The 14,000-nt window shown below is 48.2% G+C and overlaps 1 protein-coding gene across 1 annotated transcript in view; it reads right to left on the bottom strand.

The window, feature by feature from the left end:
* The window catches only part of TBC1D10A (TBC1 domain family member 10A), a 36,775-nt gene extending 26,508 nt beyond the window's left edge, over positions 1-10,267 (bottom strand). Inside the window, exon 1 of the mRNA XM_083590281.1 lies at positions 9,855-10,267. Coding sequence (XP_083446407.1) covers positions 9,855-10,252 — 398 coding nt within the window. The 5' untranslated portion in view covers positions 10,253-10,267. The remainder of the gene's footprint in view (positions 1-9,854) is intronic.
* Between the last annotated feature and the right edge of the window lie 3,733 nt (positions 10,268-14,000).

Here is a 14,000-nt window from a genome sequence, read left to right as displayed (position 1 = left end):
CTTCTCCTCCAAGTTCAGGAGCGTGTTGTCTCAACAATTCTGAGTCAACCTTTCGTAGGTGCGGCCAGTTTTAGGGCTATAATGTCCACTTGCAGCAAGATGATGACTTGATGGGCTTTAACCTATGCTTTAAAAAATAGCTTCTAGTTAAAGAAGGTTTTCTACATGTATTTGGCTCAGCTGGAAAAGAAGAGCCTGGCCACTGGTGAGGCCAGTGGCCCATCTAGTCCAGCATCCTGTTCTGGCCAATCAGATGCCCCAATGGAAGCTTGTCAAGCTGGAACTGAGTGCAACACATCTCTCACCACCAGGATTCCTGGCAACTGGCATTCAGAGGCATTCTGCCTCTTGATTGTGAAGGGATAACACAGACAAGGTGGTAGGAGGGACGAGGGCTCCGGACATCTGCTTTTGGGGGAACAGATGCTGTTCTTTTTTTAAAAAAAATGAGGATATTTAAGAGCTGTCCCACACCCAATTTGCAGGCATGCCCCACCCAGTATGTCTGTATGCAAACATAATATTACATGACATCTCCCCACAAGGAGACCTGCCCTGTCCAGTTACTACTATTCATTTATTGTGCACGGTGATCTCTCAAAGCTGAATGCCTTTTGCAAAGATTTTGCTTAAGTTCATCTCATTTACTGAAAGGGCAGGGAACCTTCTTTCCATTGAAGGCTATACTCCTTTCAAAGGTAATCAAGTGGGGGCCACTTGCTGGTAATGGATGGGGAAAGGTCTGACGTCTGGGGTGAAATACCTTACCTTTTTCTCTCTGCCACCCCCCTTTCCTTCCCTCCTCCCTTGAACATAAGAAGAGCCTGCTGGATCAGGCCAGTGGTCCATCCAGTCCAGAATCCTTTGCTCACAATGGCCAACCAGATGCCTTTTCTGGGAAACACACAAGCAGGACCTGAGAACAAGAGCACTCTCCCCTCCTGTGGTTTCCAGCAACTGGTGTTCTGAAGCATTATTGCCTGCAGCTAACTGACCAACTGTGTTGCAGATAACTCTGTTTTGACCCCGAATATAAAGCCTGCCCCCCTAAAATAAATCTTAGCAAAACCTCTCAATTTTTGTAAGAAGGGCGTCTGGAAAGACACCTGAATGGAGAAGGCTACATTAAGCATACTTTCAATGTACCACTCAAAGTGCTTAATGCAGTCTGCTGGTCAACCTCCCAGCTGCGGAGGTCTTCCAGGTCTTCCACCGTTTGCCCCCAGGCACCCATCCAAGCAGGATGTATTTGCCTCCTACCACAGCTGCATCTGTTCTCCCTCTAATCTTTGTTTTTCTGTTCTCTAGCCCCTTTCCTGGAAATGGACCAAAATAATATTTAAAACTGCAGCAAAATCAGAGTAATCTGGAAAAGGCACCAAACTGCTTCTCGCACATTAACAGGATGTGTATTCCGCGTGTGTGCATATAAATTATGCAGCCCGGTCTCTCAATCCAGGCCTCAGGCCTCGCCCTAGCCTTGCCTCCTTCTCAGGCTTCACCTCTCAATGCGTCCTTAAACTGTGATCAATGCTCTCTCCTACCTGTATGGGGAGAGGGGTGTGTATAGAACCCTTTGATGTTTGCTTGTCTGGAAAACAGAGTAATGTACAAAGGAAAGAGCCATGTGTTACTCCAGCCACTTTTGCCTCTGATCCCATCTATTTTTTTATCCCTTTGCCCTGCCCACACCTGGCAGTGGCCCCTGAAAGGTTGCCCATGAGGGAATGCAATCCTCAGGATGAAAAATGTTCCACAGCCCCACTGTGGTCAATACAGGGCGATGGCCTGACTCAGCATGGCAACTTTCTAGGTTCTTGACTCGAGCTATGGAATGAAGCACTCCTTTAGCATGCCCCGTGGCATATGCAAAGTGCCTGTAGCTACAGGGCAGTTCATGAAACAAGGATTAGGCAATGAGAATAAGATGAGAGTGTTGCTTTCACAACAGCCACTTGCTGCTCACCTGCAGTGTGGAATAATTGCCTTCCTGGCCACCAGGTAAGGGAAGTCTGATAAACAGGAAGAGAGAGACTGTTGTTGGATCATTCAGTTTCCTTTCAGGCTGTTGTCAGGTAACAAGCAACACTACAGCATTATGTGTGGGCTAAAGGATAGGCTATTAAATGCTCGAAAGCCAAAAATAAGTAATAGGTTAGGTTTGTGGATTTATCTGCAAGCCTGAGATAGCAGAAGTCTCAGTAACTGTTTGTTCCAAGTCAGTGGTTTCACTTGCAACCTTCGTGCCAGCAACCTAGGAATGTGAAGAGATCTAAAAGCACCACAAACAGAAGGGGGGGGGGCCTACAAGCCTCTAATCAAACTCTGATAACTGCCACAGAGCCGTGAGAGAGTAAGTTGGTTTCTTTAGACCTCACAGCTGCAGAGACAGACTCTGGGCCATTTGAGAGCTTCTGAAATGCTTCTGAAAAGTTTAATGGAAGGTAGGTTAAGATGGAAGAAACCTTATACCCTTATGCTATTTTAAAGCAGAGGCTGGATGGCCATTTGTTATGGATGCTTTAGCTGTGATTCCTGCATTGCAGGGGGTTGGACTAGATGACCCTTGGGTCCCTTCCAGCTCGGGGATTCTATGATTTTGTTTCTTTTGAATGGAGCTTTAAATCCATCCATGGCTACCAGGATAAGGTAGGACAGTAAAAACCTATTCTGCATCTCAGATTATTATTGCATTGTTTTGCTTAGAACAGAAACTCCAAGCAAAAATGATCATGATGAAAGTTCCTAAGAGATGCATTTTGCATACAGTTGCCTTGACTCAAATGTTTGTTGCCCACTTTTAATATTTCCTGTAGCTCAGAGATAGAGCACTTTGCATGCAGGAGTCCCAAGTTCAATCCTTGGCATCTCCAGGCAGGGTTAGGAGAGAAACCCACTTGAAGTCCTGGAGAGCTGCTGCCTGTCAATGAAGACAATGCTAAGCTATGGACCAATGCCCTCACTCAGTATAAGGCTGCTTCTGGGGGTATTTCCCTTAAATTGCTACCTAATTTTTTTGTTGTTGCCAGTTCCTTAAGAGGAGCAATTTTTGTCAAGGCTCCAGCCAGGGAGGAAAACCCCCTCTTCTCATTCATTCCATTTCCAGTGGGGAGAAGTAAAAGGCGGACTCTTATGTTCCAGATCAGGCATCCCCAAACTCGGCCCTCCAGCAATTTTGGGACTACAACTCCCACCACCCCTAGCTAACAGGACCAGTGGTCAGGGATGATGGGAATTGTAGTCCCAAAACAGCTGGAGGGCCGAGTTTGGGGATGCCTGTTCCAATTGTCATCTTTCAAGTATACTTATGAGATGCACATAGGTTTTCCTGATCACTTTGACCTGGAACTCTTCTTAAGACTGCAAAATAGCCCAGTTAATATTGCCTCCAAACCTCTGATCATACCCTTTGGATCGGTCAGTCAGGGATGGCACCATGTTCCCTAGCTAATGAAGATGCTTCTATGGTAATGCTGTGCCCATCCACAGTAGTACAGCAGACTGCACTGTGGAATCCCAATACATCCTAAGGCCCACCCTCAAGTTGATGTCACAGTTCATATGAGCAGGAGACAGGATCAATCCCTCATGGGGCCTCTGAGCTCAAAGAGGTAGTGGGGGACACAGCACGCAATTTGGGAGTCACTACCACACTCAGAGCAGCCAAGGTAACCGGGACTAATTTCCCAAATCTCCTTTCATTGTTGCAACCTTTTCTTGGTGTTTTGTGCAACAGCCGTAGCCTCCCAGCGAATGAGATTCCTGATCTCATATACACAACGAAGCAACAAGAGGGAGTAGCTCTGGCATCAGCATACTGCAGTAGTGGCTGCTTGCTCTCTCCTTCACTCTCACTTATCTCCTCTGCTACATATTCCAGACACTACTCCTACATGTTAAGGAGCTCTCGCAGTCTGGCAAGGGCTCTCATAAAAAGCAACATTCACTCAGTCTGCATATCCTCCAACAGCCCTGAACGTCAACCGTTTGCTATGTGTGGGTGGCAAATATTGACTCCTAGTCTCCATGAACTCAACCAGAGAAACCCACACTCCAATCCCTATGCCTCTTTGATTCAGCGTACTATTTTCTTCCTAAACACACCAGATCTCCTTCCAATACTAGAAGCAACTGAATTAAGTCAATTGGGCCTGGTAAACAATGGCTTACCTTGGAACCCCCAACAGGAGGTAGCATGTTCTTAGATATCTCAGTCCATTTGGGGTCACAGTAAAAGCTAATAGGTCTGCTGTGATAGGATGATCAGGCTGTCCAGTTGTGCCCCTGCTCCTTTCAATACAAGGCTGTCAGAAAGTGCTGGACAATATTTCAGAGCTAGGTATATTCACACCAAAATCAAGTATCCAAGATGTATTTCCTCAGTGAAGGCAGTGCCACAATTTTATTTTTAGTTGCTAGGAAAATAACAGTTTCTCTCCAGCTACCACATTTATTGAGATTCCTACCAGAAGAAGGAAAAGCACAGACAGTGCAGGCACCTTTTAATAACTGGCAATATCTAATACTGTACAGTATAGGCCAGTATGGGTAGGAAAACAAAGGCCCGGGGGCCGGATCTGGCCCAATCGCCTTCTAAATCCGGCCCACAGACAGTCTGAGAAGCAGTGTGTTTTTACATGAGTAGAATGTGTGCTTTTATTTAAAATGCATCTCTGAGTTATTTGTGGGGCATAGGAATTTGTTCATCCCCCGCCCAAAAAAATATATAGTTCAGCCCCCCCCCCCAAGGTCTGAGGGACAGTGGACCAGCCCTCTGCTGAAAAAGTTTGCTGACCCCTGGTACAGGCCAATGCTGCAGGCATGAGCGGAAAGGGAAATCAGAGAGATACAAGTTGAGCAACACAAATTCCTCTGCCATCCCATGTCCAACGCCTACACTGTCAGTAGATTTTGGATATATTGTGTAGGCTCAGTGCTCCCTCGCAGTATAGCCCCAGTTTACAAGTTCGAATCCGAATTTATGTGTTTTTTTAATAAACAAAAACAGGGTGTTTTCACTGCTTTAAGTCTATCCTCCTCTCTCTCTCCCTACCCCCCAGTCAGGGAGTGCCTCACCCATTCTGTGAACCTCTTGCGATTTTTAATCCGCCTACTGGCATACTGTTTGAAGGCCACCCACTCCCATTGTTCCAGGGTAGTGAACAGGATGTATCATTTTCACTTCCTCATTTCTGACAGCAAAAGTGAAATTGACAAGCCCATTTGAAAAAAACAAAAACAAATCAATTCTGCGGAACTCCTTTACAGCCAACCAGGATCCACCTTCAATCTCAGGCTTCAACACAGAGCCCACAGCTGTCCCTGGGTGAGCTTCCACCACCAACCTTCCGGTTAACAGCTGGTCACACTGACCCATTATGTCGTAGGAGGTGCTTCTATTTCATATCTTTATTCTTTTCTGCTTCTGCTTCCCCCCCTCAGGTGGCCTGAACCATCATATTGCTTGCTGGTGTACAAAAGTGGCCAAAAGCAGCTTCACTCCATAGTGGAGTGTGGCTATTTCTGCATCTAACACCTGCTTTTACCCTGAAAAAGCAGCTACCGTATTTTTCGCTCCACAAGACACACCAGACCATAAGACGCACCTAGTTTTTGGAGGAGGAAAACAAGAAAAAAAAATTCTGAATCTCAAAAGCCAGAACAACAAGAGGGATCGCCGCACAGCAATCCCTCTTGCTGTTATGACTTCTGGGATAGCTGCGCAGCCTGCATTCGCTCCATAAGACGCACACACATTTCCCCTTACTTTTTAGGAGGGAAAAAGTGAGTCTTATAGAGCAAAAAATATGGTATTATAAGTTGGGAAATGAGACAGTGGCAGCACCACTGATACACCCCACCCAAGGTCCATTTGCAAACCACTTGTGAGTCACAGCTCACAGAATGAAGCTCAGTAGTTTAGGTTCTGCAGTTAAAGGACCCAATGCTCCTATCCTAGGAAGAGGGGGACGAGGCTCAACAGTACTCTTTCCCCCTTCACAGCAAGGCATCTTGTCCCTATAACTCACAAAGGTTAGACATGGCAGGCTACTCACTTGGTCACCTGTAGGAAAAACAAAACAAAAAACCAATCACCTCTCCACATGATCCAACAGGGAATCATTTGGGAAGCGGAAAAGACAGCATCTCCACTTCAGCATGCATTCAAGTTTTTAATGTGCCACAAATGACTATATATCCATATGCATTGGCAAGCAGCCGTGGCGTAGCGTGGGGGGTGCAGGGGGGCCATGCCGCACCGGGCGCAACATCTGGGGGTTAGGGGTTAGGGGTTAGGGGGCGCAAATCCACGGGTTAGGGGGCACAAATTACTTGCCTTGCCCCGGGTGCTGACAACCCACGCTACGCCACTGGCAAGCAGGCTGATAAACTAAACCAGGTGTGAGGAAGCTTTGGCCCTCCAGATGGCAACTCCCACCATCCCTAAACACTGGCAGTGCTCTCTAGGGCTGATGGGAGCTGAATTTCAGCAACATCTGGAGGTTGAAAGTTCCCCACACCTGATCTAAACAGCCATGGCTCCTCCTTCCCCCACCACAGGGGCTTTTGAAACACCCCTTTGTCCTGAGGGTAGCAGAAAAAGAAGCTGAAAAACAGCTGCTTCAAAACTCCCCCCCCCCCCATTTGCATGTATACAAAATTTTTATTGTCTCGTTTCGTTGTACAAACATTATTGTAAACTGCTTTGCAGGATCCATTTGACAGAAATGGATCGTCATGTGGGTAAGTGAACAGTGCCAACTGGCTGGGATGGGCCAGGTGTTGGATGCTAGCCAGCTTACCACCTTTCCACAGTGACCCTGCTCTCACCAAAACAGGCATACCTACTCTCACACAAGAGATGTTGGAATGCAATACACGTCTCATTTGCAAGGTGTGCATTAATCATTCTCCAGGCTCGCCCACCCCAGAGTGTCACGGGTTACGTGGCTTCTTCCCCCCACCTTTACTTCAGTTCAGAGGATATCATGCTCTTCAGTTCCAAAAAAAATCATGCTGAAGGGAATGTTTCCTCCTGGATCAATTGTCTTCTTTCAGAATGGGGAGGAAGCAGGCCACAGAGTCAAAGCCATACAAAGCAAAACAAAACAGTTGCTGCTTCTGTGGCGCAGCAGAAAAAATGCTTTACAATCATTAACCTGCCTCACGGTCAACTGAGAGAAGGGTAATTATCCAAGACAACTGCCTAGTGTCTTTGGACATGATCATCTATGCTTTACAGCAGACCAGCTCCTGAGAGGGAAAATTGCTTTGGGGAAGCCCAGTTCCAGGCTGGCTCAGATAGAGTAAAGGGACACAGACTGCAACTTAAGGAGCTTACATAAGAAGTCAAAACATCCTACAATGGAGGGCACCCCCTCCAAAACAGTGCATGAAGACTTGGGGAAAGAGGTTGATTTTAAGAGGCCCCATATAGCAAATTCTAGCCTACTTCCACCACCCACCCAGTGGAGACTGGGATGAAGGTATCCCAGAGAAGGGGGATTTGGCAATCAAGATCCATTCCCCAAGCCACAACATCTGCATTCCTAAAGCCTGCCTTACTCCGCTACCCTCAGATAAAGCTCCTCTTGACTTCAAAACAAGAGTACTCCCTGCACTGCAATTCCCACATCATCCAGGATCAGAAACAATGAGGGTGGTTTCACTCTGGTCACCCTCAGGCACTTGTGGCCCAGTTGCCCATAGACTGGGTTTGCTGCCTAAAGCCTCCATCCCTCAGTTGTTTCAATATCTCAGAAGGGCTCTGGTACTGTTAAGAGGGGAAGTTCAGCAGCAACAACTTCTCACTACTGTTGCACTGAGACAATTTCCATTTTTCCTCCACCCCTCACTGGGAAGAACAGGGGAGGCCTCCCCTAAATCTGGCAATCCCAAATCTACACATCCTCCCCATTCCATGCCTTAGTACTCAGTCCCTAAACCAGTTTCCAGACTCAAGAGCGCTAAACAGAGAGAGGGAGAATAAAAAGTGTGAAAACCCAAGCTCATGAAAAGTGCCTTCTACTCAACCATATCCTGGGATATCCCAGGGAGGAGCTGGATAGGAGGCTTCAACCAAGTAGCCTTGGCCCTATTTTATTCTGGACCACAGGGGAGTTTAAAGTAACAAGAGGTCCTCAGAATCCCTTTAATCACACATCCCTCCAAGCCAGGTGGTGGGACACACCCCAATCTAGGCAGGCTGGAGCCCTGGCACCTCTCTGAAGGCAACAGACATCTGTAGCCAAAAGCGATATTCTTCAGCCTCGGGTCATCCTCAGACTCAATTAGACTCCAACTCTCGAAAGCAAAAGAACCTCTGCCCATGGGAAAAGCTTGCTCCAGCCCATTTGAGGTTACATAAATAGGCAGCTCTTTGTGCTTTACTACCAAAGCAATTGCTTACCCACCTCTCTTCTGCCTAGAAACAACTTTTAACACTGCCCACAAAAGCAAGAATATCCCTGCCCATGGAAAGAGAACCCCTGGCCATCAGGGTTACACATGCATTTAGCTCCCACCGACTGTTCTCCCCTCACAGGGCTCCCCGTCAATGCTCATCCCTCTGGGATGCAAACAGCACCCCTTCCCACCCCATGGCAGGAGTGCCCCCTTGCCCTGGCTGCTGGGGATTACAGAAATTTACAGCCACTGATGGCCAGCCTCACCCACCCAGCCCGCCAGCAAGACAGGACAATTCCCAGAAAGGCAAGAGTGATCCTGCCCATGGCAAAAATGCGTCAGCGTCACTGGGCCTAAAGAAACTTGCCCTCACCACTCCGGGAAGGGAGACAAGCCAATTTCCCCAAAAGGCAACAGGGGTTATAACTCTTGGGTGCAAACTCCAGCCCATTGGGGTGTGTGTGTGTTACAGAAACTTAGTCACCAGCTGTTCACCCTCACCCACACCTACCCACCCCCAGGAGTGACAAAAGCCAGCTCCCAAACAGGGAAGAGTACCCTTGCCCACAGACAGAGCGCCTCTACACCACAAACATATAGCTACCACTTGCAGTTTCCCTTCCACAGGGTTTTCCTACCACAGCTCATCATTCTTGGCACAGAGAGTGCCTCCTGACCATGGCAAGAGTGCCCTGCTAAGTGTGTGCGCGTGAGTATGTGTGAGACACAGAAACTTCCACCTACCACCCTCCCCAAGAATATGGGATGCCAACTTGAATAAAAGACAGTGGTACCTTGGGTTAAGAACTTAATTTGTTCTGGAGGTCCGTTCTTGACCTGAAACTGTTCTTAACCTGAGGTACCACTTTGCTAAGGGGGCCTCCCGCTGCCAGTGCGCAGCCACGCAATTTCTGTTCTCATCCTGAAGCAAAGTTCTTAACCCGAGGTACTATTTCTGGGTTAGCGGAATCTGCAACCTGAAGCGTATGTAACCCGAGGTACCACTGTATTAGGAGAGGTAAGTAAGCCCCACCCCGTATAATCGATCGCATGGCGCTTTGCACGCGCACACCATTCGAAAGGCAATGTCCATCAACTCTGGGGGTGGGGGCGGCCCCCTCAAATATTTTATTGGGGGAGGCGGCGGCGAAGGAACCTATGCCAATAACAGAGACAGGCCAATCTCCGGGGAATGGCAACAGTGCCCCTGCGCATGGCGAGAGCGCCTCTGCCGCACTTGAGGCTACTACAAAGGGGGAGGGGGTGAAAAAAAACCGGACACCACTTGCCTCCTGATTCTGGCCAGCCGCTCCCGGGCTCGAGGCGAGCCCATACCCACCCACTCCCGAAAGGAGAAAGAGTGCCCCTGCCCATGGCAAGAGTGCCCCTGCCCATGGCAAGAGTGCCCAGTGCTCACTCCCCCCGCCCCCGCCGCAGCCGCCACTCACGGCGCCTCCTGCTCTGGTCCGTCTCCGCCGTCGGCGACGAGGAAGCCGAACTTGTCGACGCGGCGCTCGCCGTCGGAGCTGCTGCCGCCGCCGCCCAAGGAGCTCCGCGAGTCCATCTCGCTGGCCGCTGCCGCCGACGCCGCCTCGTCTTCGGCAGCGTCGTCGTCCTCCTCCGCCTCGGCCAGGGGTCCGCGGGGCGCAGAGCCCATGCCGCCGGCCTGGGCGGCGGAGGCAGCCTCCCCGTCGTCACCGCCGCCGCTTCCTCCCGCTCGGCTCTTGGCCATACGCGGCCGCCTCAGCGGGAAGGAAGGGGCGCCGCCATCGGACGAAACCCACAGTCGATCCGGCCGGGCCGCCTCTCCCTCAGCCGATCCGGCCACGCCCATTGGCTGAGCCATCGCTCCCGAGCCCGCCCCTACGCAGCCGGCATTGGCTCTCGGGCGCGGGCGAGGGCCGGCGGCCTCGCAGGCCTCTTGAATGGAAAATGGGCGGGAAAGGGAGCGCGAGCCGGCAAAGCTCTTGGCCGTCCGAGCTGCCAATCAATCAAAGGCTTAAAGAACCCCCCTCCTCCTGCTTCTCACCCGCCAATCCAGTTGACCAGGAGGAGCGCGGTGTTTCCTCCTCCGCACCCGCCTCCCCTCCTCCACACTCCTCTTCCCATTCACTTTTCCACGTAGGACAAAACTTGGAGAAACGCGGAAGGGGCGGGCGGTGGAGGAGAGGAAGGAGGTGTTTTCCAGTGTTACGGGCCTGTGGAATATATGCAGCTCAAACGTATTCAACAGAGTGGATTCAATTTAAGGATTACTTAGTTAAATATGTTAAATTAAATTAACTGAAAATTGCTTGCAGATACTTAATTGGCTTAGGATTTTATTTATGTTAAGTGATGAATTAATATGTTTAATTTCATAATGTGAAGATCTAAGGATGTTAATGTTTAAGTTAAATTTTATAAGAACTGTGATTTGGAAAACTGTTAAAAGGATATGCAGTGAAATTCAACCAAGGCGAAGCGAGGAACTCACTTAACAATGTTAATAAGTGTAATTTTCAATAAGGCTATGATTTATGTTTGTTTGCTTTATGTGTTTGTTTGTTTATAATGTGAAAACCAATAATTAAAAAAAAACAAAACACAAACGTATTCAACAGCAGGCTGCAATCCTATATCCACTTTTTTGGAGGGGGGAGAGTAAGCCCCATTGAATTCAATGGAACTGATTTCCGGCTAGGCATTCATGGGATTACTTTGTCCTGCTTCGGACAGGCGGTTATGTAGAGGAGATGCAAGTCCTGTTGGGTTCTGTAATACAGCAGTGTTTATAAACCATCAAAAACATACAGTATACTACTGTATAATCTCGAATGGTAAAACAAGCCTACTCAGCTATGTAGAATGCTGGTGTGTCTTTTAATGTGTCCCCCTCCAAAAAAATATTTCAATGTTTTCACTTTTTTATTCAAGGATCACCAATAAGCATTCAACCATCTTCCCCCCACGCCACCAACCGAAACACCAAACGTCTATTTGATTACAATAAACTTTCACATCAGTTTTTAAACAAAAGTATCATATGTTTTATTTCACTTGTAATTTTTCTGAATGTTTTACAAAGTTGCTTTTAACTGTTTTTACCGATAATTTTATTGTTTTATTCTCTTTGAGGGTTGTTGTTTTTTTACAAATGGTTTATAAATTTAATGAATAAATAAATAAATTAAAAATAAAAGTGTGTACATTTCCTATCACCTGGGAGCATAGAATACTACCACTTCTCCTTTAACATAAAAAAACCTTATGGATGAGTTCAAATCCTACTGCTCATGCCATGTCATAGAAAGTTTGGAGGACAGTCAAGAAGCTAGACAATAACTTTCTGGTCTGTTTCAGGCAAAAGCAGAACAGATACAGGGAACTCCAGACAACAGCTAAATTAAAGTAAGTCCGGTGCCATCTAGTGGCTAAATCGTATACCAACAATATATATATATGTACACAGTTAGGTCGCAGAAATGTTTGGCTGCCACCTCCACTTTCAGTAGGAAAGCTTAAAGGTAAAGGGACCCCTGACCATTAGGTCCAGTCGTGGACGACTCTGGGGTTGCGGCGCTCATCTCGCTTTATTGGCCGAGGTAGCTGGCGTAGAGCTTCCGGGTCATGTGGCCAGCATGACTAAGCCGCTTCTGGCGAACCAGAGCAGCGCACGGAAACGCCGTTTCTACTTGCACTTTGACGAGCTTTCAACCTGCTAGGTTGGCAGGAGCAGGGACAGAACAATGGGAGCTGACCCCGTCGCAGGGATTCGAACCGCCGACCTTCTGATCGGCAAGTCGTAGGCTCTGTGGTTTGACCCACAGCGCCACCTGCGTCCCAGGAAAGCTTAGGCCATAATAAAATTGGTAATTTCTAAGGTGCTGCAAAACTCTTTGTTGTTTATGTACAAAGGCACCAGACCAGTTGGCACTGCCACCACCCCCCTAACTGGCATGGGAAAACCTCCTACAAAGGGCACATTAAAACAATCTGGAGCTGGGGAGAAAGGGCCATAGCTGAGTCAGAAAGCATCTACCTTGCATTATGCAGAAGGTCCCTGGTTTAATGTAGGGCTTGGAGAAGCCCCTTCCTGGGACTCTGGAAAGCTACTGCTGGTCATTGCAGACAGGACTGAACTAGATGGGCAAGTGGGTCTGACTCAGGGTGAGACGCCTTCCTATGTTCCCAGCCCAAACAAATGTCATTGCAGTTTTCCTTTATATTCAACTTAGCTGGCGACATAAGAAGACCCTGTTGGATGAGGCTGGTGTCCCACTGGCTTCAGCATCTTCTTCTAACTGTGGTCAGCTAGATGCCTTAGCCCAGTATACCTGAAGGAGTGTCTCCACCCCCATCGTTCACCCCCATCATTCAGCCTGGACACTGAGGTCCAGCTCCAAGGGCCTTCTGGTGGTTCCCTCCCTGCGAGAAGTGAGGTTGCAGGTAACCAGGCAGAGGGCCTTCTCGGTAGTGGCACCTGCCCTGTGGAATGCCCTCCCATCAGATGTCAAGGAAATAAACAACTATCTGACTTTTACAAGACATCTGAAAGCAGCGCTGTTTAGGGAAGTTTTTAATGTTTGTTGTTTTATCGTGTTTTTAATAGTCTGGTGGGAGCCACCCAGAGTGGCTGGGGAAACCCAGCCAGATGGGCAGGGTATAAATAACATCATATTATGTGGGTTGCCCACAGGCATCTGTGAGAAGTGAGGTTATAGGGAACCAGCCAGAGGGCCTTCTCGGTGGTGGGGCCACCCTGTGGAACGCCCTCCCATCAGATGTCAAGGAAGTAAACAACTATCTGACTTTTACAAGACATCTGAAGGCAGCCCTCTTTAGGGAAGTTTTTAATGTCTTAATATTTTTATTATGTTTTTATATATGTTGGAAGCCACCCAGAGTGGCTGGGGAAACCCAGTCAGATGGGTGGAATATAAATACAGCAGCTGGAGGAGGAGCAGCAGCAGCAGCAGCAACAAGAAGCCACTATGAGAATAGGATGCTGAACTAGATGGGACATTGGCCTCATCCAGCAGGCTCTTATGATGTTCTTCCTGGATTTCCTATTAACTAGAAATACTTAGGACTTGCATATATTTTATCAGGGAGAGAGGATATTGAAAGGTGAGGCACAATGTGAATGCAGCTCACAGCGGGATAGTTTTGTCAGTCCTTTACAGCATCCAAACGTAAGAGTCGGCCGGATCAGGCCACTGGCCCATCTAGTTCATCCTCCTGTTCTCACACTGGCCAGGCAGATGCTTCTGGGAAACCTGCAAGAGGCACATGAGCGCAGGAGCACGCTCTCCTCCTGTGGATTCCTGCAAGAAGCATTCCGAGGCACGTTGAAGGAGAACATGGTCACTGTGGCTATGAATTTGACCAATCTCTTTTTGGAATGAGCACCCAAGTTTTCTTCTTGCTTTCAGGCAGGGCTCTTGCGACTTTCCCAACTGCACCACAGCCAGAAGTTCAGCAGGTTGAGCTTTTTCCTGCAAGCGCTCTCCCCAGCCTTCTGGCACAGGGATGGTGGCTGTAGAATAGATCAGTCCATTTTTTGAAAGAAATACAGTATTGATGACTGCTGCCACCTTCTGGTGACAGGCTAG

This window comes from Podarcis filfolensis (assembly GCF_964270895.1).
Source record: "Podarcis filfolensis genome assembly, chromosome: 16".
Taxonomy (NCBI): Eukaryota; Metazoa; Chordata; class Lepidosauria; order Squamata; family Lacertidae; genus Podarcis; species Podarcis filfolensis.
This window is presented reverse-complemented; position numbering and strand designations above follow the sequence as displayed.